Raw genomic sequence first — 26609 nt, 5'->3', positions numbered from 1 at the left:
GAGCGGTTTTATTGGACAGCGGTCGCGGGAGGGGGCGTGCCGCCGCGGTGGTGGGGGAGCCAGTGACTCGCTGCGCGCGAACCGTCCCGGGCGTTCGGGAAAATTCGGGCCCCGAGCGTCGGCGGCCGAGCGGCTTCGGGTCGCTTCGGGTGCGAGTGGCGGGAAGAATCGCGAGACGTGGGGAAGGATCCAGAATGGGGTAGAAGGGACGCTGCCCCCGTCTTCGCGCAGCCCAGGAGTGGGGAGGGGAGAGGCGGGGGCAGGGGGCGGGCGGGCAAACAGCTGATCCGCCTGACGTCTGCTGTGCCTTGGCTGTGCTATGGTGACGCGTCGTGGGGCGGCGGCGTGTTTCTTGGCTGATGAAAATATTTTTGTTGTTCGGCTAAAAGCGAACTTAAGATTTCCTGTGTGATGTGGGAGAATTAATTTAGATATCGGTACCAGGTTGAGAACATCAGCGCCCTTGCTCACCCCCCCCCCCCCGAAATAAGTATTACACTAGGCGCCCTCAGGGGGAATTGATAAAACACGCCATGCTTTTCGCCCTTTCCCCTTTGACAGCGAAAAATACCCGCTGGTTCAAAATGGGCCCTGCAACTTATCTTACTTGTAGGGTATCTTGAGGTAGGCCTACTTTATTCCGCGTCTTATTATTCGATCCCAGATAGTCACTCCACTCCACCGAGGCGTCACAAGCCTTAACACCCCCCCCCCTTTCCACCACCACCCCACCCCCAGGTCATACTTGACCACACTTGCAAGCCTCAATCTCACCCCAACCCCCTCCCGAATGACTCCTGTCTTGTGCAGTGGCGCACCCTTTAGAAACGTTAACAATCTTTGTTAGTAATTAAACGTACCCGACTTAAAGAGATGTGCGTAAAAATTTAAAACATTCCGGTCAGGAAGTGTGGCAGGCAGTATGACACCTACGGGTGTGAGGCAAAATATCCTACGCCGAATGATGGGAGACGGTGGGAGACCCCCCCCCCCCTCATGTGCGCTGTCTGATATGCACGACCATCGAGCGGGCCTGCACAGCAACTGTGTACAGCAACATTGCCAAGATTGCCAGATTGTTCAATGAATGTCTTTATTTTGGATCATACAACGCCTGTAGGCAAAACTACAGTATGCAAAACAAAACTACTTGCACCCCGAATTCAGGCCAAAAGCATGGTTTTTGGGTCTAATGACTAGAGGTTGCAGAACATTTTCGTAGACTGCCAGGGAGGATGTATACACCAGATTGCCGTAGTTGTGGCCCCCGTTTGACGACCCTGCCGGGTTCGTTTAAAACCTGACGTTTGTGTGTCACGTCACGCATAACTAAATGTCCATGCCTAGTGCAAGCACCAATGCTCGCATATGGGTTTGCCTACTTTCAGAGGGGCCATCGGTGGTTTACGCGCCGGGGAAGTAGGCAACCCGCCCGCACCGGCCGGTGCATACAAATATGCAGTGTGTGATGGTCTATTATCATGTCGTTAAGTGGTGTGAGGTTCTCTCTCTATGAACGGCACAATGTACAATTTCGACGGTATATTTACACTATGTACCAGGTGTCTGATTCACGCCGCGCACTTCTGTAGGTATATACTGTACCGCATGCACGAGTGCGAGCGGGCTTGCCTATCGCCCCTGTCCCGCGAGTAGGCAACCCGCCCGCACTCGTGCATGCGGTACAGTATATACCTACAGAAGTGCGCGGCGTGAATCAGCCACCTGGTACATGTAGTCGTCGCCAGGAGCAGTGAGGTGTTCACATTACATCCGAGGAGCGAGTTTCTACGACTGTGTGACAGTCTCCGAGGGCCGCACGCAGGCGGGCCCTATAGTGTATTTCGACTAACGGAGGAAGAAGAGTAGCGGTTAGAACTTAAACGTTACCGATTGGTTGAGAGCTTCCCGCATCTGCAGGGTGGTCCATAGACCCCTCTCTTTATTTTGCTTATACTGTACCACATGCAGGCGTGCGGGCGGGCTTGCCTACCACGACGTCTTATGGCCCCGTGTGAGTATGCAACCCGCCCGCACGCCTGAATGCGGTACAGTGAAAACAAAATAAAGGAAGGGGTCTATGGACCACCCTGTATGTCACGCTCGGCCAATCAGGAACCATTATCTTCTACCCGCTATTCTTCTTCCTCCGTTAGTCGAAATACACTATTTAGCAGGCAGGCCCTTCCCAATCCCTGAGGCCTGCTTCCTTGGTTCAACCTCCCTGGCCGATTTCCCTCTATGTTCTTTTCATTGTAACATTTCATCAGCACGACAGGACATTGCCCGTACAGCCAACTCCCTTTCTCTCTAGCCACCTCTCGATTCTTCCAGAACCTTCCGGTCTCCATGCTAAGGGACGGTGGTGTAGAGAGGGGAAGGGGCGCTCCCCCACCAGGCCGCCGCCGACCAACCAGAGCGCGGTTCTAGACGCTTCGAGAGCGCCCAGAAAGCGCGCGCGGGTTCGAAGCGGCCGCGCGGCAGGCCTGGCGCGCCGCGCCCCCACCACCGCAGCCGCCGCGACCGCCCCGCTATAAAACCATTTCGGCCGGGCAGACGGGTCAGTTTTGATTCAGCAATCACAGCGACCAGACGCGAGCGACAACGCGAAGTCTAGCGACTTTCTCTGTTCGTGACAGCGAGCTTTAAGTGCGAAGTGCAGTTTTTCTCCGAGTTTTGTGAACGAGTATCTCAGCATCAAAATGCCAGCAGTGGGAATCGACTTGGGCACCACCTACTCCTGCGTGGGCGTGTGGCAGCAGGGCAAGGTGGAGATCATCGCCAACGACCAGGGCAACCGCACCACCCCTAGCTATGTGGCCTTCACCGACACCGAGAGGCTGATCGGCGACGCGGCCAAGAACCAGACCGCCATGAACCCCAAGGACACCGTGTTCGACGCCAAGCGACTCATCGGGCGGCGCTTCGACGACCCCAAGATCCAGGCTGACATCAAGCAGTGGCCCTTCAGCGTCATCAGCGACAGCGGCAAGCCCAAGATCCAGGTTACATTCAAGGGTGAGCGCAAGGTGTTCTCCCCGGAGGAGATCAGCTCCATGGTGCTGACGAAGATGAAGGAGACGGCCGAGGCGTACCTGGGCAGCACGGTCCGGGACGCGGTGGTCACCGTGCCCGCCTACTTCAACGACAGCCAGCGCCAGGCCACCAAGGACGCGGGCGTCATCGCGGGGCTCAACGTCATGAGGATCATCAACGAGCCCACGGCCGCGGCGCTGGCCTACGGCCTGGACAAGAACCTCAAGGGCGAGCGCAACGTGCTCATCTTCGACCTGGGCGGCGGTACCTTCGACGTGTCGGTGCTCTCCATCGACGAGGGCTCCCTGTTCGAGGTCAAGTCGACGGCCGGAGACACGCACCTGGGCGGCGAGGACTTTGACAGCCGGCTGGAGTTCAAGCGCAAGTACAAGAAGGACGTGACGAGCAACCCCCGCGCCCTGCGTCGCCTGCGCACCGCGGCGGAGCGCGCCAAGCGCACGCTGTCGTCCAGCACCGAGGCCAACATCGAGATCGACGCGCTGTACGAGGGCATCGACTTCTACACCAAGGTGTCCCGGGCCCGCTTCGAGGAGCTGTGCGCCGACCTGTTCCGCGCCACGCTCACCCCGGTCGAGCGCGCGCTGCAGGACGCCAAGATGAGCAAGAGCGACATCCACGACGTGGTCCTGGTGGGCGGCTCCACGCGCATCCCCAAGGTCCAGAGCCTGCTGCAGAACTTCTTCTGCGGCAAGTCCCTCAACCTGTCCATCAACCCAGGACGAGGCCGTGGCGTACGGCGCGGCCGTGCAGGCCGCCATCCTGTCCGGCGACCAGAGCGAGGCCATCCAGGACGTGCTGCTGGTGGACGTGGCGCCGCTGTCGCTCGGCATCGAGACGGCGGGCGGCGTCATGACCAAGATCATCGAGCGCAACAGCCGCATCCCGTGCAAGCAGACGCAGACCTTCTCCACGTACGCCGACAACCAGCCGGCCGTCACCATCCAGGTGTTCGAGGGCGAGCGCGCCATGACCAAGGACAACAACCGCCTGGGCACCTTCGACCTGACGGGCATCCCGCCCGCGCCGCGCGGTGTCCCCAAGATCGAGGTCACCTTTGACCTGGACGCCAACGGCATCCTCAACGTCGCCGCCAAGGACACGAGCTCGGGCCGCTCCCAGAACATCACCATCAAGAACGACAAGGGCCGCCTCTCGGCCGACGAGATCCAGCGCATGGTGGACGAGGCTGAGCGGTACAAGGCCGAGGACGACCAACAGCGCGACCGCGTCGCAGCGCGCAACCAGCTGGAGGGCTACGTGTTCAGCATCAAGCAGGCCATCGACGAGGCCGGCGACAAGCTCCCGGAGCAGGACAAGACCAGGGCGCGCGAGGAGTGCGAGGCGACGCTGCGCTGGCTGGACAGCAACACCCTGGCCGACAAGGAGGAGTACGAGCACCGCCTCAAGGAGCTGCAGCAGAAGGTGCAGGAGGTCATGGTGCGCCTGCACTCGGGCGGCCCGGGCGCGTCGCAGCCCCAGGCACCCCAGGGCTGCGGGCAGCAGGCTGGCAGGCACAACGGCCCCACCGTCGAGGAGGTCGACTAAATCAACCCAGTCATTAGGGTGATAAAGACTTTTGAGAAAGTGGGATTTTAGTGTTAATGATGTGTGAACATGTTTAGTTGCAGCATTTCTTTAAATCCAAAGAGGTGTATGTGTGAGTGTGTGAGTGTGTTACTACATAAGGTGCTTATCTTATTTATTGTTTTTGCATTTGCTATGTTGACTGATTAATTGTTAATGTAAATCTAGTTTGCGGCTATTACACATGTACACTTGATGTAATAGTTTTGTTTCCTGTGGAACCGTTATATGTTGCAAGCAGAAAACTGTGTTGGAAATAATTATTTCAATCAATAAATTATTTTATATATTTTTTTAAACCTTTCTATTTTTCTTCCACTTGCTCTCCTTGCCTGTTTTTATTTACAACAACAACCGCCCCACCGTTAACAAAGGTCAAATAAATCACCCATAGTAAAGTTTGATATGCATTAATTAGACTTGAATGTGCTAATTTTCAAAAAGTATTAGTCGACTTATCTAATTTTGCTTTGTTGCATCTCTTTCTTTAAAACATCTTTGAAAAAACGATAGAACGGTAGTACTGGCAACAATAAAAAAATCATTCACATACAGATAACCTAACCACAATGCACTTACTTACATTCAGTATTTTGTTTGAATCACACATGTTTCACTCGGCCAGAAACTTGTTTGGAAACTTGTGACGAAGTTCCCACTTGAGAAAGGTTCCCAAGTTCCTTTTAAAAAGTCTCTTTTAAATTCACACTGAACCCGCGAAACCACCATGTGGTGTGTAAGGTCTCTTTTTGCCAACCTTTTTAATTATAATTTTATTTAAGTGGCCCCTTTAAACGGTATTACTATGCTTTGATCAGTTGAATATATTTTTTAATTTATCAAAATAGTTCCACACCTGTGAATTTTATCAATTTTACTTGTAGAAACGAATGTTCTTTCTTTACATCAAGTAATTTACGTTGGTGCGAAATGAATCATGCCATCCGAAGAAGAACAAAACGCGCCACCGGTTTCCAGCCGGCGCGATCACAACAGAGAATGCAAATGTTTGAAGCGTGTCTGCTCTCTACTTGTATATATCTTCGCTGTTTTGTTGTCTAACGCTATGCCATCATAAATTGTGCGATGGGTCGGTTAAATCTTTTACTGTGTGTAGCGGCAATAAGTGTGTTTTTCGTGGACTGTTCAAAACTAAATGTACCGAGGGTGCTTCTCCCCTTGTTCAATGATGTATCCACAAATTTTACTCTTGAAGTAACGGATGGAGGCTGTTACAAATGGTATGATTACATTTTGTTCGGTCCTTTTGATTTTTATCTTTTCTATTGTAAGACATTTTATAGAGCACTGTTAATTTAGTCTGCTCTTTGATGTAGCATCAACCTGCCCTCAGTGGTACCATAACCTTTCAGTTCTCATTCAACCCAGGTGTCTTGGCGGTTGGGTTTACGTTCTTTTATACTATTTTTTTAAAATTCGTTTTTCAGGACTTTATCTCGAGAAGATGTCATTCAACTAACTCCACTTAATGTGCAATTTGGCACTCAGTGCTCGACTCAAGTTGTGTTATCTCCAATCACTAAAGACAAAAAGAGAAATACAGTGGTTGTCTTTGCGGAGGAAGTGCGTTCTAGACAAATTATTCCCTGTGATGTGGATGTCGATGTTATTCACTCATTACAGATTGTCACTCGTACTCGAGAGCTTTATGTTGAAGAAGCTCCTCAGAGATTTGAAGTTAGTGCTTATGATGATCAAGGTAGGATATTGTCTTAAATTATCAGAATATCCGAGTAACTTACATTTTTTATGTCCAGAGATAAACAATTGCCTAATTATTTTGTTATTTTTCTTGTGTAGGAAACCAATTTACAACTCTTCTTGGTATTGAAATGGATTGGGCAGTATCTTCAGTGGGTACCAGTGGCATTATCAGTTTTATGCCCTTCAAAGAATCGCCGTATGATACTCCTCCCAGTGTCGCTCATTTTGATCAGATTGGTATAAGAGGGCATATCATTTTACTAGAGGGCATTAAGACTGGCACAGCTAAGGTTTGTTGCAAGACAAAACTTTGCCTACTCCAATCTTAAGAATTTCTTTTTAAATAGCCCTTTTCTCTTTAGGTGTCTGTGAAACTACCTCAGAAAGAATATAGGCACATCAATCCTGTAGAAGTTCAGTTAATGGTGGTTGCCAATTTACTCATTGATCCTGCAGATGTTTATTTATTACCTGGTGATTCTATAAAATATCGCATTCTACAGGTAATACTATCATAGACAAGTTCTTGTCTGAAAATATACACTGTTGGTCTTCACTTTTTGGCATTTTTTCAGATTCGCCATGGTAGACTGCATGAAATTGAATTACCATCAAGCCAATATTACCTTGAAATGGAAGATACTGAGATTGCCTCCATTGACTCCTATTCTTCTGAAGCCCAGGCCTTACAAGTTGGTCGAACTAAAATTTCACTGAGAGACAGGAACGTTGATCCTAATGTTTCTGGTCTTCGTGTCCCTCAAGCAACAATCAATGTTGCTTTACCAGCCTTTATTCATCTTGTGTTATTACCCCATCGCCACTGGTCAGTCCTTGTAGATGACAAACATGTAATTACTGTGGAAGTATTTGATAGGTGAGTTGTTTCAATCTTTAACTTCCATACCATGATTCATTAATATAAGGTATCAGTAAACTTCATTTTGTATGTTATAGGTCTAACCACAAATTTCACATTAATGATGGAAGGGTTGACGTGACTGTTCCTAGTGAACTTTTTCATGTCGACTCCACTTCTGTCAATGGAACTTTTAATTCTGGTTGGGCAGTGAAGCCTGGCACAGCAAGAGTTCAAGCAGTATTGAAAGGAGTTGTCACTCCCAGAGGTACAGAATATCCACTCAGAGACAAGGTATCAACTGAAGAGGACATGCTCATTTATTCTAGAATGGAAATTCACCCCGAGACTGTCGTGCTTCCATGGGACCCCCGAATTCGTTCAAGGTTTGGAATATATACATTGCCTGAGATTAAACTCACTCTGGATGATTTGTATCTAGTCACTGCAATTGTGTTCTTTTAGTATCTAACCTATCTGTACACTATCTTTTCTGAAATTAAGGTATGAAGTTCCATTGCAATGTAAAGGAGGAGATGGTGCCTTTATTTGGAGTAGTTCAAATACATCAGTAGCAACCGTATCGGCATCTGGTTTGGTTCGTACAAACACTCTTGGCCAATCAACAGTTACTGCAGTGATGGTAAATAATCCTCACAATCAGGCAACTGCGTCGGTCACTGTTCTTCCCCCAAGTCGACTGAAAATACTAGGTTTGTTGGAACTTCTCATGTGCCTGGTTTTAAGTTGTCATTTATCTTCAGAACTTTAAAAAAAAAAAACATTATTTTTTTATTTTTTTTATTTTTATTTTTTTTTGTAATTTTTAGATTCTGGTTTGGAAGCTGAAATTGGTTCCCCAATACATCTGCAAATTGCTATATTTGCAAAGACTGCCTCTGATGCAGATGACCTTCCATTTACGATGTGTCATGATTTGCCCCTTACTGTCACAATCTCTGATGATAACTTTGTTCAAAGTGAATCAGTGGGAGGGACTCTCACTGATGGGGCGTGTACAATCATCACTGTTACTGGAAAATCTCTTGGGACAACCAAGGTATATTTTTCTTTGTTGTTTGAAGAAGTCTCTTGCAATCCAACAGTTCTGTGTTGATTTAATCTAGCTCAATTTTTATTAATACTTACTTTTATTGAAGGTTACTGTGTTGTACAGTGAGGGCGATATTGTTCTGGAAGACAGTGTAATGATCGCAGCTTTTCGGCCTCTCTCTGTTCTACACCCACCCTCAGGAGAAACTGTCCTAGCACTTGGAACATCAAGGCAGTTAGTTTTTGTTGGTGGGCCTAGACCTTGGCCTGGAAGGGGCTCTGAGCACGGCAAAGTCATCTCACAAGGCGAAAATGCTAAATCTAAAAAGGATATGCTAGAGGTATCCTGTCTTCATATTTCCTTTGACATTTTATAAAATTATATTGTTTTCTAATCTATGCTTCTATTTTTAGATTGGAGAGCTCCCACATTTATCCATTGATGTGCGTGATAGATATGTGTACACTGTGCTCTGTCGTGTTTTAGGGGAGACTAAGGTTACCCTCACAGTTTTTAGTGAAGGCCGTTCTGGGCAGCGTATTGAATCAACTGCATCTGTAAGCTTTTTGAATTTTTATTTTAAGTTTGTGTCAATAGGGGTTGTACTTGGTTGTTTACTTGTAAATAAAATTTGTTTTCAGGTAAATGTTTACTGTGCCAAACCAAGATTTGCCCTCTTGAAAGCTCTTCTGAAAACTGATGGACACTCTTTGTGTCCCATGAATGTCAATGCTGAAAGAGTTGCTGTACAGAGCTCCAGGGACTTGGAATTAGAACTCCAAGTTACTGATGTTCATGGCAGAGTATTTGATAATGTGACATCCATTCACATGGAGTGGTCTGCTAATCCAAACTCTCTTAGCCTATTTACTAGCAAAGATGGTACATTCTCGGAGCATATCCATGATAATGGTTTAACTCTACCTTTGCGGAACTACCAGGTAAATGACAAATTTTCAAATTTTATACTATTTCTTTTTCAAATTGGTTCTTACATTTCTGAGTATTTCTATAGGTTGTCCAACCCTATGGAGAAACAGGTGCTGTTGACATCACAGTTCGATTAATTGGCTATAGATCTGCTGTTCTTCGTCCCAAGCAAATCACTCCTGAGTGGCCTCCATTTGCCATTAAAAGTGATAAAGGGCCTGTAACTCCTGACATTAGAGCGACTTTAAGTTTACTCTTTGTTAGTGATACTTTGGTTACCCCAAACCAAACTATTTTGTTCAATCATCCTAGCAGTAAATTAATTCTACAAGTATGTATTTGTACGCTGTGTGGACTTTTTAGGGTTGTTACATAAAGTGTTATGTTACTGAATTCATGTACCTGGATGTAAATATTTTGTAGGTGAGTCAGGGATCAGGATACTTTGAACCCCAACTTGAGAGTCAAGATGTGGCAAATGTTCGGTATCTAGAGCATACTCAGACATTGGAAATTAGACCAATTTCAACTGGCATTGCTCACTTTGGTTTAGTGGACTTGTGTTTACCGTCTCGTCCTGCAACTGTATCTATCACTATTGTTGGTGTGCACAGTCTAGTGGTTGATGTTGCAGATTACTTACAGAGAGGAAAACAAACTTTGTGCTCAGTACACATTCTAGACACAATGGGAAATCCTCTTCAAGTACGTTAAATTTAATATTTCTGGAGAAGCAACTGTTTTTTGAATTCTGTTTCTTACTTTGCATGTCATTTTTATGAACTTTCCATGTGAAAATTTGTGTTTTTCAGCTATCAGATCTGCGGTTGTTAGAATTGCGCCCTCAGCTAGAAAAGAGCTCTTCAACTATTATAAGTGTTAAGGAGTATGAATCTGATCCTGAAATGGATAAGCAACTTGGAATTACAAGACCAGCTTCTCCAGGCGAATTTCGTTTTGTAGTTCAAGGTCTTACTTTAGGAGATGCAACATTATTCTTTACCACTGGTTTTGGAACCTATGAAGTTCGCAGCCCTCCGGTAACAATTCAGGTACATTTCTAAATTATTTTATTTTTATTATTGCATACTTTTTCAGACTAAAATTTAAAAATGCTTTTAATTATTGTATTTGTCAGGTGTTTGATCCTCTTCGTCTGTATCCTCGTAATATGACATTGTTGGTTGGAAGTCAAATGACAGTAGGTGTTTCTGGAGGACCCAGCCTTGGATTGCAACTTGAGTTTTCAGTTTCACGACCAGGCTATGTGCAAGTTTCTGATCTTGGAATAGTTGAAGGGGAGAAAGTCGGCGACACCCAGTTGACAGGCCAAGCAATTGGTGTCAGCAAAGTCACTGGGAATAAGATCATTTTTTCTGAAGTAAGTAACCACTGCTTTTTTACCACTGGAGACCTCTGGTAGGTAATTGTGTCTCTTTAAGTACTAAATATCTATTGATTGATTTCAGGATAGCATTGATGTCTTTGTAGTCCCTATTACGGGTATTCGCATAGAGTCACCCTTGACACGTCTTAAAGTTGATGCTATAATGCCCGTGTGGGCAAGTGGACTTCCAGACCCTCTTAGTCCGCTTGTACTTGGGACAACAAGGCCAGCTCTTGCCTTTGAATGGGATTTATCTTCCAGAGAGGTACAGGAAGAAATCTGTGAATTACTTCTTTCTAACATAATGTGTGAACCTCATTGAAGTTTCTTCACCTAATTGCACACTGTTTCACAGGTTGCTGAAATTACTGATGTATTGGTTGAAACTGGTATGGAAGTAACAGATGAGCATCGCATTTCCATTCGCGTGAAAGCCTTATCCCCTGGCCGAACAACACTCTCATTATCAGTTTTTGCTCCTCCTGCTATGACTGGCACGGCAAAGGTAAATAAATATTTAAATTTTAGCATTTAAATTAATTTTGTTTACATTTTTGTATTGAATGTCACCAGTAAGTTACTTATATGTTTGTGGATATTCAAAACATATTTTTCTGTTTGTTTTAGGGTGAACTGTTCGAAGAATCTCTTCAGTTGGAAGTGTATGAAGAACTTCGCCTAACTCAGCCTCCATCAATTGTTGGGAAAGATTTCTCTGGCTTACTTGTAGCACCGGAAACTCAGATGCAACTTCGCTCCAATCGAGATGGTCTATCAAGGGTATATTACAGGTAATTCATTATTTGACACTACATCTCTCTTTTGCAGAATATCTTGTTTCAGGAAGTATCAAAATTAAAGAGCAATCTTTACTGTTTCTTACCTTTTCTTGAAATTTTGTTTCTTTCCTATTATAGTTTGCAGGGATATCCTCCTGTTGGCAGTGCAGATAGTAACATTCGTGATCCAAGCACAGTTTTGACACAACAGAACTCTATTTTATCTCTTTCAAACAATGGTTTATTAACTACTCACTCATCTACTGGGAGAGCAGCAGTTATAGTCTCATCTATTGATGAATCTAACATTAGGCAAACTCTAGGACTCAGTGTGGAGGTAAGCATTGAACATATACAATTCATGTTCTTCATATTGTTTTGGATTACTCAAGGTTTTATTATAAATCTAATCAAATACCCTCTCTTTAAAAGGTGAAACCAGTTCATTATATCATGACAACTGTGAAATCTGCTCTCCATATCTCTCCTGGTATATCTGCGAAAGCTTTGCCTAAAGGGCTAGAGCTACAATTAGAAATCACTTATCATGACAACACTGGATCAGTGTTTGCTGCAACACGAACTGACATCAGTGTCAGAGCAAGTCGAGCTGATATTGTTCAAATGCGGCGCCCATCTGATTCTGATCAAATTGCCAGCAACTCAACTTTCTTCTCTAACCTGGTTCATGCAGGAGATACTGTGCTTAAAATTTCTGATAACCTTACTCCGTCTCAAGCAGCAGACTACATTAAGCTCCCAATTGAAGAGTTTATATTCCCTTCGAAAGTAAGTATTGCCTACTTATTTTCACTGAACTTCTCTTTGTCCACAATATTACAAACTATGTTTTATTTTCAGTCAAGGGTAGCTGTAGGCGATCTCATTTGCTTTTCAATGCCTTTGGCCTTGCCAACTGGTGAAATGGGACATTGGTCATCAGACAACCCACAAATCTTATCTTTAGATCATGATTCTGGTCTGGGCCGAGCGCGTGTACCTGGTGGACCTGTGTATGTGAAGTACCACCTAGATGACCATGTGGTTTCAAGCACTGAATTAGAAGTGGTCCCAATTACATCGGTAATTAAATCCATTTTTGCTGTTGTTTGTGTGTTAGTAATAACTGAGTTTTTAATACTGAGTCTTCCTCCCTTTCAAAATGTCAGATGGCTTTTGTTAACAATGTAGGAAACCCCCTATTCAGCTCAACTGCTGCACTCGACGAAGTTTATAGAGTGGGTTTAATCCTAAATGGTGAAAGTGAAGAAAGTAAATTAAGTAATCTCATAGTGAAAAATGAAGATGTAAGCTGCATAAAATCTGGACCAGTCCCCTTATCAGCTTTTCCATTCTCTTGTGAAGCAAGATTTAATAGTCCAGGCATACCTATGCAGATATCGGATGTTTTCAAAATTCAACCTGTGTTTGATGCTATTTCAGGTATCTTATTGGACTCAAAGTTGTAGCTTTAGACTTTTTAAGATATTTTTCTTGCGGCTTTCTAAGTAACAGCATTTTTCTTCAGGGCGTTATGCATGTGAGCTGAGGCCGATTGGTAAACTGTCATTTGAGATCAGTCAACTCAGAACAAATGTGACACTCCGTGCACGCGCTGCATCCTGGGCAGGGGAGGCTGCGTCGGCGCCACTAGTATTGCCATTTTTGCCATCTTTTTATCTGGATAGTCATGAAGTTGTTCTCCCTGGTGGGACTCCTGGGAAGTTGGAAATCAAAGCTGTACCAGAAGTTCTAGCTCAGATTCAGGTATATATATATATATATTTTTGTCTTATTTCCAAACTAAATTACACATAAGCATTTTTAATTTTGCTAATATTTTTGTTGTAGGTTGTACCTTCTGATGATGGAATGGTCTACATATCAAGTCCTCAGTATGTTGGTGACCAAAGTGTTGTTTATCAAATAAGTCTTACCAGCAAGTTTTGGGGTAATGCTGCTATAAATGAACTGAAATATGTCAGTGTTATTTCTTCATTAACTAATCAGAATGTTAAGGTAGTACTATTGTTCTTATTTATTTCTTCTACCTAGTTTTTCCTTATCCATTTGTTAACATCCATCATTAATTAATTTTTTTAAAACAGATTGCCATTAAACTTCGAATGGACCCCGACCAATGGGGAGCTCCCTGTATGGTTACTCCTGTCAGCTCCCTTGTGGATATTGCCTATTCAAATCGACACTTACTTATCATGGTCGCTTCAATCATAGTTATATCCCTTGGTACACTGTATATCTATGTGGCTTTCATCAAGCCCTTCTTAGTTGCTCCTCAACCAATGTACCAATTAGGTAAGTGTATCCAGATGTCAAATTTAGCTAGAGAAAAAAAATGAAGAACCTAATGCAATCTGTCTTTAATTTCAGGCAATGCTCATAGTCACTCTCCAGGCTTTCAAACTTATTTGTCTCCAAGGTCGAACTTTTCACCTAATGATGTTTCTTTTCAACGCTCCAGTCCCTTGAATGAAACGCCTGTGTATGGTGATCCCCGATTATTATATAGCTCACCCCGTCACCGAAACCTTTCTCCTGACTTTTAAGGTTACAGGGGTTTGCATTTGTTGTCTAGTCCTCATATCATTACCATATTTTCTGATTAATAGGACTGAAGATTAGGGGAACTATTTCAAAACTTTTTATAGCTTTCAATTCGAGCATAGAAAATTTTCTCCAGAAATTACCCTGAATAGTCTAATCTAATTTCTTTGGCATGAAATAGAAGTATGTTGTATGTAAAGGGGAAAAAAATGCTGAACTTATACGTTAATTTAAATTTCTTAGTTAAAACTTCCTATTTATAACTGCCTTAGGGTAGCACTGTATGTGACTCAAATAAAGAGGGCCAGTTACATTTTCGTGTTCTCCAGTATCCTAAAATCTTTATAGCTCATTGTGATACTAATGATGTTGTATTCTATTTTTTTATCATAACAATCCAGCAAGTTTGTTTCTTTTTCCATTATTTTATTGTAATGAGAATCAGTTCTTTGTTTTCTTTAAGACTATTTTGGGGGGGGGGGGGTTAATATCTTAAAAAGTGTTAAAAGTTTTAATTATGAAAATTGTGAATTTTCTGTTCTTTGGTGTGTATTTGTACAGAAGGTATAATTATAAATTTGGTTTCCTTTACACATATTACTACAGTATGTATTTAGTTCTTTGTAAATTGAATAATTTTATATTCTGTGCCACTTCCTCACTCTTTACTGATGGCTGTTACCATTAATTGTCTCTGTACCGACATTTTTGTACCTTAATACTAGTAATTGTTCTAATAGAGCTTTTGTGTGTATAAAAATGTTCAGCAATTTTTGAGAACGAGAGCAGCTCTTCAGTTACGTAGTCTTACAGAACAAGATAGACTGTATTTTATTTTCTTGTATGAAAGGATAAATGATTAATAGGCTGTCAATTTTGTTTTTCTAATAACCATATGTGTACTGTGTGTGTGTTTATTATTAGTGATATTTGTCAACTTGATGCTCTCAATTCTTAATGAAGAATGAGTGTGTACCACTCTGGGTGTATGTAGGTGTGTGTGTGATACTTTTATTATGTTAAATGTGTTACACTTATTCAAGGTGTGATAATAGTGATGCAGTGCAACTTAATGAAAAATGTCAAAACGAATCAGCAACTCAATGTACTTACAGTCATGTTTTTTTTTTACCATGTATTTTGTTTCTTAGGTAGTTTTTGGAAGATTTGTCCTTGCTTGAAATCTCATCATAATGTCAATAAATGAAAAATTGGCTTTCCACCTTAACTGGGCTAAATTCTACCTTTTCCACCACAATTATTCTCTCAAATGAATTCCATTAGAACTTTTTTCCTTAAAAACAGAAACCTTGTAGTTCAGTTTCTGTCCATGGGTTGTTTTTTCTGCATTGGCTCGATTGGCTCAAAATAGAGGCCCATTAGTTCTATGTCTCCTGGTTGTGTGCTCAGAGAGATACATTTTGGTTTAAAGTTTTGAACCCAAAGCGGGACGCTGTATGACGTCATCTCTGCTGTTTCTCTCCCGTCCCCGTGCCATCGCGGTCACGTGGTCACGTGTCAAAACACTCCCGTTGAGGTAGGGTGGGGGTGTGGTTCGGCGAAATGACGTGTGTCGATGAGTAATCCCATGTATCGTCAAAGTTCCGCCCAAGTAGAGGGTTCATGACTGAACTGTGAAGAAAGAACCAGTGTCAGGAAGCATGGCACAAGTGCAGACACCCCCTGCTAATGCTCCCCCTCCAGCATGGTTGATAGCGCTGGATAAGAAACGTGAAAGGGTAAGCGTACACACAGCAGAAGCGTTGTTTACATATTGGGGAAGTGTCTACTGTGGATACTTTAGTAGTTTTTTACGTGACAACCATTTATTCAACAATTATCCGCTGTCGAATCTAACCAAAGCAAATGTTATTCTTAATAGTTACGGTCCTTATTGTTTATTTCGCTTTTATCAGGTTCACCGACTTGGACATGAAATCGGAGCCGGTTCGCGTTGCTTGGTCTGCAATGATGACTGCCCTGGCCTGGATTTACACTTTTGGAGGAAGATATGTCGAAATTGCAAATGCAAAAAGGAGGAACACGATGTCATTGATGATGATTATTACATGGAGCAGTTTGAAATTCTTCTGGGTTCCAACCATTCCAACAACCGACCTAATAAAGCCTGTATGTATTCTTCTCAGTTTTTCCTATCAGTTTGTTGCCTCGAGATTTTTCCTTGCTTTTTCTTGTACTATCAGTTGACTTGTTAAACCTATTTTTGATTGCAGTCCTGGAAATGTTAGAGAAACACACAAGTGCAGGATTTAAAAACAAGTTAAAGAGTCTTGCATTTGATTGGGTTCCACCAGATGTCTCACCTATTATCGCAGCAGAGTATATGCAGGCCTTACCAGCAAACAAACTGCCCATTAGTGGCAGTGATGGGGCTCTCTATAGGCGCCAACAACTTGAGCGCCAACTACCATTGCATGACTTGGATGCAAACCAGTGCCACCAGCTGACCGATGCTGAAGTAGAAAATTTGGAGAAATATCTGGAAAATCTCAAAAATAATGTGGTCGGTCAAGGTCGAGTAACTAAGTTGAGTATTCCAACTTCAAGCTCACTTGATTCGTTGCAGAAAGTCTGTACCTACAACAGTGTGCCAAAACCATACCAGTCAAGTATTGGGAGCAGCACATCATCTAACACTCAGCCTCATTTTAATGTAGAAGGCCAAGTAGATTCCTTACAACATATTCATTTGAAGACACCAAGTGCATTTTGGCCCAAGCGATCATCACCAGAGCCTTATCGGTCATTGTCTCCAGCAGCTGATGCCCTTCTACCCTCTGTCACTGACCGTGGTGCTGCGTTTGGTGTCACACTCTCTCCAGCATCTGAAGGACGACGGGCTACATCCAAGATTCCAAGACATGGAGCAATCGAACCGGGGCAATTGTTACCCACAGAAAACAGAGGCATGGGGCAGCTAAACTGTACTGGTCAGTTTGTGAAGGATCAAATCGCCACATCCCTCTCCCAATCCACAAATGTACCAGGAAGTATGTGGGTTCCGTCTGAGTGTGAAGAATGTTCAAGAAAAGATGAAAACGGCCAGTTAGTAAAGAGTCAATTTTGTAAACATACAGCTGTGTCTAGTGATGTTGCTCATAAAATAGAGCCCTTCGCATGTACAGATTGTGTTCAAAAAATTGTCGATGGGCAATTGGTAAAAGGCCACATTTGCACCCATATTGCCAGCTCAAGCATTAACCCACATATTAAAGCACCTGCTTATTGTTCTGAGTGTGTGCAGAAAGCTTTTGATGGAAAGCTGGTCAAGGGTCAAATGTGCACCCATATTACTAGCTCTAGTATTAATCCAAGTGTGAAAGCACCGGCTTATTGTGCTGAGTGTGTGCAGAGAGCTTTTGATGGCAAGCTAGTTAAGGGTCAACTGTGCACCCATATTACTAGCTCAAGCACTATTCCAAATATAATAGCACCTGCTTATTGTGCTGAGTGCGTGCAGAGAGCTTTTGATGGAAAGCTAGTTAAGGGTCAACTGTGCACCCATATTATTAGCTCAAGCCCTATTCCAAATGTAATAGGACCTGCCTATTGTACTGAGTGTGTGCAGAAAGTTACTGATGGCAAGCTGGTAAAGGGTCAGATGTGCACTCACATTGCCAGCTCAAGCATTAATCCAAAAGGAATATCACCTGCCTATTGTGGTGAGTGTGTGCAGAGAGCTTTTGATGGTAAGCTGGTCAAGGGCCAAATATGCACCCATATGACTAGCTCCAGTATTAATCCAGGTGTAGTAGCACCTGCCTATTGTGCTGAGTGTGTGCAGAAAGTTATTGATGGCAAGATGGTTAAGGGTCAAATGTGCACTCACATTGCCAGCTCAAGCATTAATCCAAAAGGAGTATCACCTGCCTATTGTGGTGAGTGTGTGCAGAAAGTTATTGATGGCAAGATGGTTAAGGGTCAAATGTGCACCCACATTACCAGCTCAAGCATTAATCCAAAAGTAGTAGCACCTGCCTATTGTGGTGAGTGTGTGCAGAAAGTCATTGATGGCAAGCTGGTTAAGGGTCACATTTGCACTCACATTGCCAGCTCAAGCGTTAATCCCAATGTAATAGCACCTGCTGACTGTAGGAAGTGCCTGAATGAAGGTATACATGATCAAATATGCCCTCACATTATCTATGCAGATATTGACCATGGGGTACCCCACAGTACGCCGGCTTCTAAATGTAAGTTTCTAACCAGTAATTTGCCTCAATCTGGCCAGATTAGTTTGTCTCAAGTAAGTGTGGTTACCTGCATACCTCTGTTTACTTCTAGGTATGACGTCAGCCTCCAGTGCTCCTCACGTGATGGCTTTGTATGCCCACAATGCTTTGAACTCTCCATCAAGGTTGCACCCGCAAGATAAGCTCTCTCCTCATGTTGCGTCTCTATCCATTGATGACCATCACTATGAAGAAATCCCTAAGTATGAAGAAATCCCTGGTGGGGATGAGGTTCACTATGACTCTATCCGTGGGATGCAAGATGCAGTGCCCATTGGTCCCATTCCTCCTACCAATCTTCATTGTGCTGAATGTAGTGAGGATATATTACCTGGGGAAGTGGTAGTATTTGCAGACCGTGCTGGATCTGATATGGTTTGGCATCCTAAATGTTTTGTGTGTCATACCTGCCAGGTAAAACTTTCAAGACTCTCTGAAATGTTAATGTTTAAAAATACATTTATTTTGAAGGGGGATAACATTTTTATTGATTTTTCTTTTTTCAGGAGCTCTTGGTGGATCTTGTATACTTCTTCAACAAGGGTCATGTGTACTGTGGCCGTCATTTTTCTGAGATGTTAGACATTCCACGTTGTAGTGCTTGTGATGAGGTACATGATGAAGATTTATTACAAAAATATTATTGTCTTTTGGTGTAGATTTGATAAATTAGTTGTCTCTTAATCGTCTGTTACAGCTTATCTTTGTGAAAGAGTACACTGTTGCTGAAGGACAAGATTTCCATGTTAAACACTTCTGCTGCTTTGAATGTGATGAACCTTTGGGTGGGAAGCAGTACGTTCCTAAAGAGGGCCAGCCAGTTTGTCTGCCTTGCTATGAACTCAAATATGGAAAAGTAAGTATCACTGCTCTAGAAGGTCTAGTTCATAAATTCAGCAATGTTTATAAATGTGTTTTCTTTTAGAAATGCCAATCTTGTCAACTCGTCATCAAGGCAAAAGATCAAGGAGTTGCCTTTAAACATCTTCATTGGCATGCTACTCCTGAATGTTTCCTTTGCTTCTCCTGTCAAAAGTTTTTACTGACTGGCCGATTTGCTGTGAGAGATGATCGCCCATTCTGTTGTAAGGAGTGCATGCAGGCAAGTTTATCTACAAATCATCAAAAGGTTTCAGCTGTCTAGATTTAACACGTTGAGTGCGGCGTGACCCACAGCTTGGGTCCCAATAACATGGGATTGCCTAACCTCTCTGCACTCAATGTGTTAACAAGGCCAATTCTATACTGTTGTAAAGAGGGTGTCAAGGTGAGAAACAGTAAATTCTCTATTTTTTATATTCTATTTTACTACATCTAAGCTGTTTTATTGATGCAGTATTTTGTCATGGTTCATTTGTGCAACAAATGCATTTTTTTAAAAATGATGCTTACTCCAGACTTTTGGTCTATATTTTATGAGTACGTTTATCCTTGTACTAAAAAACTGCAGCTTTTGCAGTACATATCAGAAATGTCACATGTACTATACTAATTTAGAAATTAAGCATTCCGTACTTGAAAAGTTGTGATTGAAACTCTTTGTGATTTTTCTATGTCTTCTTTTTTGCCAATCAAAAATTTATATTTGGTTATTTGATAAAAAATATTTAATGAGTAAATGAATGAAATTTATTTATGCTATTAATAAAGGTACAGTATTTTATTGTATTCTGTTGTGTGTCTTCTTGTTTCTAGAAATTGTTTTAGAAGCTGTTGGACATCTGAGTCACATTTCTGGATATTCCTCATGAGATTTTTTGCTAAGAATGTGTGGATGGTGGATATCAGCAATGAATTTGCATATCATAAAGTACCTTTTATTTCAACTAAAATAGAAGCACAACTCATTGCTTGTGTGTACTTTCAGCCTGTGCTTAACACAACTTTTGTTTTTTTATAGTTTTACATTTTTCCACAAGACAGATGTGGAGACAATCTATCACACTCAAATTCTTGAGTACAAAGCCAAAAGAATTTTATAACAACAACTCCAGTCATATTTATGACAAGGAGAGCAACAGTAAGTCAGACCTGTCATCCAGGAATGCCTTATTTCATAACAAAACCCTAAGCAAAGTTAATAACAATTAATTTCAAAATGCCTTCCCCAGATGTTTGTAAGGTCAGACTTATTGAAAAAATCTTAGCTGTATTGTTCAATATTCCAGCCGAGGTCAATAGTATTACAATGTAAAAATTATTGCAATCAAGTGTTCCCTAGCACTTTAGGCACTTCATTGTATTATGAAGAATTTTTTTGTGTGTGCGCAATGTGAGTTGTTCCAATTAATTCATGGTGTTAACCATTCAAGTTTGTGCGCTGTGCAGCATATGGGGCCTATTGGTTAGCACTAGGAAAGTTACTTACGCCATCTCTCCTACATTATTATTTTTGACCATTTGTTTTACTGGATATCAAACTGCACAAATGCATTCACAACCTTGTTCCTTGTAGGTAACTTGACAATCACTGACTTTTCTGATTTTGCTGTCATCCTGAAAAAGGAAATTTTTTCAACTCACCTTCCATTATTGACAGCAAATGACAGTCAAATCACAAATAAGTCACTGATTTTGAGAATTACCACACTAAGCATATTTTCTATACTCACAAATTTTAAGTACAAGCAAACACAGAAGCACTGCATTTTCAAACAGTCTACTCAACATTCTTCCATGAACAATAAACACTCGTTATAAAACTACAAAAAAACAACATCTCCTTTTATTGCTATTACAAAACTTTTACTCTATAAAAAAGCTATTTGATTGAAGTTTAGAGCTTTGAATATTTTAACATGTGCACTGTGACTGAATGGGTAAACTCTTTGCACTTTCTTTAGGTACGTTTCTTTCTGAGTCCTAAATTTTCACTCATAAAACCAAGCAATTATGATTTCTTTTTGTAACAGCTACTGAGGAAACTTCATCTTGGAGATTTGCTTTTTATACTAATACCAGCCACATCTCTTAAGGACCGACTTCTGAGCAGTAACGTAAACAAAGGAGATTCAAGATTTCTTAAGGTACATAAGTCTGAAGGATTGTCCCTATTGTAGTACTAGAGTTTGTGTGATTGGCCACTTTGCGTCTTAATATCTCAACCAGCTGCTGGTTAGGGGAAAGACATAAGGTTTTTCAATCACCAATCTACAGGAGTGTTCTGAGAAGCACCTTTAGCCACGGTTGAAGCTGCTCACTTGGAACATTAAATAATGGGTTGCTCTCGATACGCCTGAAAACTTATATGACAATGAAATTTGTAAATTGAGTGAAAATTGTGCCCACAGAAAGTAACCCACCTTCGCGACTGATTGATTTACATACCGCAATCACGGCGACGGTGCCGCTTAGTTTTAACATTAGTTTTTTTTTGTATAAGTAACAGGTACCCGCTAACATAAAACACATTGAAAAAATAGGAATCAGCATCAAGAAAGTGATTTTGAGCTTAACATTCATAACACTTATCCTTGTTCAAAAGCAAAAGCGAAGTCTCTATTCTATCGGCACCACAGACATATTACGTTTTCATTCAGCGCTAAAAATTACTCGTCAATGCCCTCGACTATAAGGAGCAACGTTTAAAAGTGAGCTGAGGACTAACATACGAGACCACCGTGTGGCTATGGAATATAGAAAAGGCAATTTTAAAATTCAACTTTACTCGGGAGGCAAGAGACGGGATCTCTCCAATACACACACTCACACACACATATCGCGATCTCTTCCCCAAACAGTGAACAGCGCACCCCCGTTCCCTCTGCGGTTGTCGAGACAGCATTATCACAGAAGTTTAGTCAATCTGCGGTCTTCTGCGTTGTCCAGGTGTCAGCTGCACTGAGCAAGTGCCGAGGCAGGTGCCCAGTGCGTCCGACTGTGAAAGTCGAAGTAAATGTATTTCCTCATTGTGCATGCGGTTGCTGGCCCAAGGGAAGCATTTAGTGCGGTAGCTGAACAGGTCGTTATTCCTAGGTAGAACCAGTTTGTCAAAATGACCCCACAATGACCTCATTTTGACGCTCATCGTCAAGATTTACTGCGGCTAGCAGGTAGCCAGATTGAGCTCATTTTGACGTCAACTGAGGATCATTGACGAGTTTTCGACGATTGTGTTGTACCTGGGTTGGTGAGTCCACATTACACATGGAATATGTCTCCTTATAATGAACGTTTGGGGGAAATACTTGTCAAAACGATATCGAAACTATCGAGAGACAGAATCGACAACTTTTCGATATCGCGGTGACAAGTCAGTTCGCACTGCTGGGACTTCCCTCGTCGACACGGGCCATGGTGGCTGTTGACTCATTTCTGGCATAATTTTCAATTATTTTGTTGAGTGCTATATTTCACCGGGTGGGTACTTGTTATTTTGGAATCAAACGTAAAAACAAACACACAATAAAAACCTCCAACCATGAGCGCCCCAATGTGAGAAAAAAAAATGTCGGTCTGAAGGATGTCGGGAACGATATCGTTACCTCGTCTTCTCCGATACCGCGCCGAAGTCGTACAGGGTTGAGGCCCTGGTCCGGCTGTCTCCCCAACGGGCCTGGCCGGTCGCCGGCCGGGGGATTATTGTCATCTACCAAGTCTTTGGCTTGTGGCTTTGTGAGGGCAAAGCGGGATTGTCTCATGACAGAGCGTGGCCCTCGAGGAGCCTTTTTACGCAGCTTAGCACCCCCGCTTCACTCTCTCGTAAAATACATTTCTTCGTTTAGAAACTAGAGGGAAAGAGTTTTATCGTTGTTTCGTTGCAGCAGACGCGGGGGAGTTGGTGGAGAGGAGCGGCGCCTCGACCACCACGCACTCCCCGAGTGCGAGAGTGAGAGAGAAAAGTACTGGCTACGAAATAGGGAACCAGAGAAGGATAATGGTCCTGGATGTATACATTGATTCGATGCCACGTGAACTGCTTAAAAGTGAACTAATAATAACGTCTTAAAAAAGAATTACTTTGCACCGAATCTCATTCTTCGGGGAGGTCGAGGCTGCCCGTAGACGCGGGCCGCGTCTGTCCGCTTTCATCATTTAGGCCAGGGGTGGGAAACTACACTCTGGGCGCACTGCGCTGCGCCGGGCGGCGTCACAAGATGGCACACTTGTTGTCCTGCACTATGGGGGCGACGACCTCCTTGGTGAGCGCGGCGCGGTCGCTCGAGTCGATGGAGCGCATGAGCTCGTGGAACACCGCCACCACCCTCCAGTTGTACTTGGCCGAGCACTCGACGTAGCCGCACTTCCAGTGCTTGCGCACCAGGCTGACGATGTCCCGCCGCCGCTCGCGGTAGTCCGTGGGGTGGTGCGGGTGCGGCAGCAGGTGGTGCACGGCGTGGTGGAGGTGCGGCCGCGCGTGGTGGTGGTGCGGCGCGTGGTGGTGGAGGTGGTGGTGGTGATGGTGGTGGTCGTGGTGGTGGTGGCCGCGGTCCCCGCCGATGCTGTTGGCGAGCGGCGCGACGAGGGCGGCCGCCCCGGCCATGCCGCCGCCGGCCGCCAGCCCGAAGCCCGGGACGAGGCCGGCGCCGCCCAGGGCGCTGCCGAGGGCGCTGCCCAGCCCGCCGCCCAGCCCGGCGCCCGCCCCCATGGCGGCCCCGAGCCCGGCGCCCAGCAGGCCCGGGTGCGCCGGGTGGCCCGTGTGCGCGGGGTGCACGGGCGGCACCGGCGCCGTGCTGGGCGTGCTGGACTGCGCCGGCGGGAACACGAGCAGGTCGCGCTTGTTGCCCACCACGAGCACCGGCACCGACCGCAGGTCCCGCGAGGCCAGCATCTGGTCGCGGATCTTGCGGATGTACTGGAACGTGTCCGCGTTGGAGAGGTCGAACACCTGCGGAACGACAGGAGGGGAGGTCAGACCGAGGGGTCCTTCACTTAAAGAGAAAGACCGTCAGGAAAAAAAAAAAACGAAAAAAAACCACAAGAATAGACAGAAAAATCTATGACTAGTAAAAGGGACCCCTCGGGTCAGGCTCGTGAGAGCCGAGCCGAGTCATACGACACCACACGTGCGTTTTCTTTTGCCTGGTAGGATGGGGAGGATGGGGTCAGGGTGAAAGGGTTAAGGAGGAGGGATCCAGAATCAGTAGTCAGGAGGGGACGGGATCACTCAATCAGAGTAATCCCATCGGAAGAGGGAGGCGGGGAGGCGAGGGGCGGCGGGGCGAGCACAGGGGGGCAGTAGTCCCTGTAGTGTCCAATCAATTATACGGCAGGGCTGCCGGTGCTGCCGTAATCACGGGCAGGAGGAGGGGCGGGAGCTCACCAAGACGTAGGCAGTGGCGCTGCGCAGCCCGTAGAACCTGAACTCGCTCCACTCGACGGCGTTGTTCTCCGGGAAGAAGGGGATGACGGGCAGGTCCGTGATGTTGAGCTCGTACAGGTGGTCGTTGATCATGATGGAGGGGAAGTAGGTGTGCTTCCGGTCGGTGGGCTGGTAGTCGGGCGTGAACGTGTTCCACATGAATTGCTGCGACAGAAATATAGAGGGATTATTGGCAGGGTGAGCCGCGTAGCGCGAGGGGCGCGGCGGCGTGCGGCGGCCATACCAGAGGGCAGGCAAGCAAGGGAATAAAATAGTCGCCTAGTGGAGAGAGGGGCAGCGGTGCGGCCGGAGCCGGGCGGGTCGATCTCTGGCGGCCGAGCGCGGGTATCGCGGCCGGTCCCGGAGCCGGGGCCGAGTCGACAGCAGTCGGGGTGTCCGGCCGAGAGTTTTGTGCACCGGAGTGGACGGGCGAGGTCGGACGTGACGCCCCGGGATGCCTGACAAGTTGGAAAGTGCAACGGAAAGATACCCCTCCCCCTCTTCTCCCCACCTATCTCTGTTACCGACTGAGACGGAGGCGCGCGGCGCATATTTTGATGGGTTTATTGGAGACGATGACATTTTTCTTTCCGACGGAAGGAGAAACTTTTTCGCTTTTGTCTTTTGCGGGGTGAGGGGACGGACGGGATTCTCCTCTTCAACATGCATAAAACACTCACCTGCACGATGGCGGTCTTGCCAACGCCCGCCGCCCCCAGCATGACCACCTTGACCATGTCCAGGCGGTCGCTGTCGCCGCCCCCGAGCGGCCCCGCCTCGCTGCCGGGGCCGCCCTCCGAGCCGTCCACGCCCTGCCCCCGGCCCCCATGGCCCGCCGGGCCCGCCCCCCGCGAGAGAACAGGACTACGCTGGGGCCGGGGCGGCCGCACCTGGGGCTCCAGCCTGGTCGGACCAGCGCCTCCAGGCGAGCCTCCACAGGAGCCTCCGGGCCTCCAGGGCCTCCGACCTGCAACAAGAACAACAACGCTCAGCAAACAGAGGAGCAGGCAAACTTAGAAGGGGGGAGGGTGGGATAGGGATCTGCAACCTGTCTCCCGCAGCCCCGGCACCCTGCTGCCGCCACCCCTCCTCGGGCCGGCCCCGAAGTTACCCCCGGCAAGGGCGCCAAGTTACCCGCGCGGCGAAGCGCTGGCACCGCCAAGTTCCAGGGGGAGGGGGCTCTACTCTGGACGGGCTCGGTCGGTCCGATGGAGGGCCTGCCTGACGGCGCGCGGGCCCGTCTGACACCCGACCGCAGGCAGGCCACCACTGCTGGTCTGGTACCTCCTGAAGCCAAAGCCGTGGGGCGGGACCGGGGCGGGGCGGGCATGGTCGAATCCGGCCCTGTCCGGCCCGCCCTGTTGCGTCTCCTCATGCCCTTCCTGTGGTCTGCCCCGCGACAGCACCATCCTCGCAGGTCGATACACCCAACTACTCTCGGAGGAGCTCCTGCAGTCACTGCGATCCCTGCAGTCCCTGCACCCCGTGCAGCCCCTGGTGGTGCTGCAGTACACGCCGCCGCCGCCGTCCCCCGGGCTCGCTAACAGAGCGCCCGCCGCAGCCGGGGTAGGCACGCCCGGTGGACACGAGCGGCCCGCGGGTCTGCCTACCCCGCGGACTGCAGGCGCCCGCCAGCTCCGCCCCGCCACGCCCCCGCGCTGGACGTGGAGGGGAGAGATAAAGCAAAGCAGAGACTGCGACGGCAGCAGTAACTGACTCGTAAGCCATTGCGCGGCGGGGGCGTCGGAGAGACGGGAGCGCGCGGGGGAGAGAGTGGAGTGGAGGGTGGAGGGGCCCCCAGGGAGAGAGCGCGAAGGAGAGAGAGAGAGAGAGAGAGAGAGAGGGGGGGGTGGGGTGGGGGGACCAAGACGCCATCACACCGCGCAGGGCCAGGGCCCCTCCTGCCCCGCTGTGGGATTCAATGATACAGAGTGTTGGCAGCAGCCTTTCCATAATGCATCGCGCCGACCACCCCGACCGCCTCCAGGGCCCCGGCCGGGGCCGGAGCAGGGACGGACGGCATGCCATCAGGCGCGAGCAAAAGTTTGGGAGGTATTTGAATGGAGCTGACAGGCCGCGGCCGCCGTGGTGGGAGCGGGGAGGTCGGGGGTAGGG

At 46.1% G+C, this 26609-nt stretch overlaps 4 protein-coding genes across 6 annotated transcripts in view; 3 read left to right on the top strand and 1 right to left on the bottom strand.

Annotated features, from left to right (window-relative positions):
- Positions 1-2546: 2546 nt before the first annotated feature.
- LOC113211471 (heat shock protein 68-like) lies at positions 2547-4940 on the top strand. The gene is given in 2 exon segments (XM_052268058.1): positions 2547-3773; positions 3775-4940. Coding segments are annotated over 2 exon segments (1899 nt in total). The 5' UTR covers positions 2547-2702; the 3' UTR covers positions 4603-4940.
- Positions 4941-5600: 660 nt separating this feature from the next.
- On the top strand, positions 5601-15168 carry LOC113211467 (nuclear pore membrane glycoprotein 210). The gene is made up of 26 exons (XM_026429835.2): positions 5601-5882; positions 6090-6361; positions 6463-6656; positions 6729-6869; positions 6942-7243; positions 7324-7611; positions 7730-7938; positions 8056-8285; positions 8386-8619; positions 8693-8836; positions 8921-9220; positions 9295-9540; positions 9633-9914; positions 10022-10261; positions 10348-10590; positions 10679-10861; positions 10952-11101; positions 11224-11387; positions 11514-11712; positions 11808-12164; positions 12237-12458; positions 12545-12818; positions 12904-13142; positions 13227-13394; positions 13484-13691; positions 13767-15168. The coding sequence occupies exons 1-26, from the start codon at positions 5728-5730 to the stop codon at positions 13940-13942; spliced, it is 5820 nt and encodes a 1939-aa protein (XP_026285620.1). The 5' UTR covers positions 5601-5727; the 3' UTR covers positions 13943-15168.
- Positions 15169-15467: 299 nt separating this feature from the next.
- Positions 15468-19861, top strand: LOC113211450 (uncharacterized). Of its 3 annotated transcripts, none has more exons than XM_052268056.1 (8): positions 15468-15679; positions 15857-16070; positions 16175-17611; positions 17720-18154; positions 18246-18607; positions 18700-18804; positions 18891-19049; positions 19119-19861. In XM_052268056.1, the coding sequence occupies exons 1-8, from the start codon at positions 15602-15604 to the stop codon at positions 19335-19337; spliced, it is 3009 nt and encodes a 1002-aa protein (XP_052124016.1). In that variant the 5' UTR covers positions 15468-15601; the 3' UTR covers positions 19338-19861. The 3 variants fall into 3 exon arrangements, with proteins under 3 accessions (XP_052124016.1, XP_052124017.1, XP_026285599.2); XM_052268057.1 differs by having other exon boundaries at positions 16175-17719; positions 17828-18154; XM_026429814.2 differs by having other exon boundaries at positions 16175-18154.
- Positions 19862-19988: 127 nt separating this feature from the next.
- The window catches only part of LOC113211470 (ras-like protein family member 10B), a 52161-nt gene continuing 45540 nt past the window's right edge, over positions 19989-26609 (bottom strand). Inside the window, exons 2-4 of the mRNA XM_052268059.1 lie at positions 25175-25461; positions 24456-24659; positions 19989-24020 (exon numbers count right to left, since the gene is read on the bottom strand). Of these exons, the coding sequence (XP_052124019.1) occupies positions 23283-24020; positions 24456-24659; positions 25175-25231 (999 nt within the window). The 5' untranslated portion in view covers positions 25232-25461 and the 3' untranslated portion in view covers positions 19989-23282. The remainder of the gene's footprint in view (positions 24021-24455; positions 24660-25174; positions 25462-26609) is intronic.

This window comes from Frankliniella occidentalis, unplaced genomic scaffold, assembly GCF_000697945.3.
Source record: "Frankliniella occidentalis isolate FOCC.00 unplaced genomic scaffold, Focc_3.1 Scaffold63, whole genome shotgun sequence".
Lineage (NCBI taxonomy): Eukaryota > Metazoa > Arthropoda > Insecta > Thysanoptera > Thripidae > Frankliniella > Frankliniella occidentalis.
This window is presented reverse-complemented; position numbering and strand designations above follow the sequence as displayed.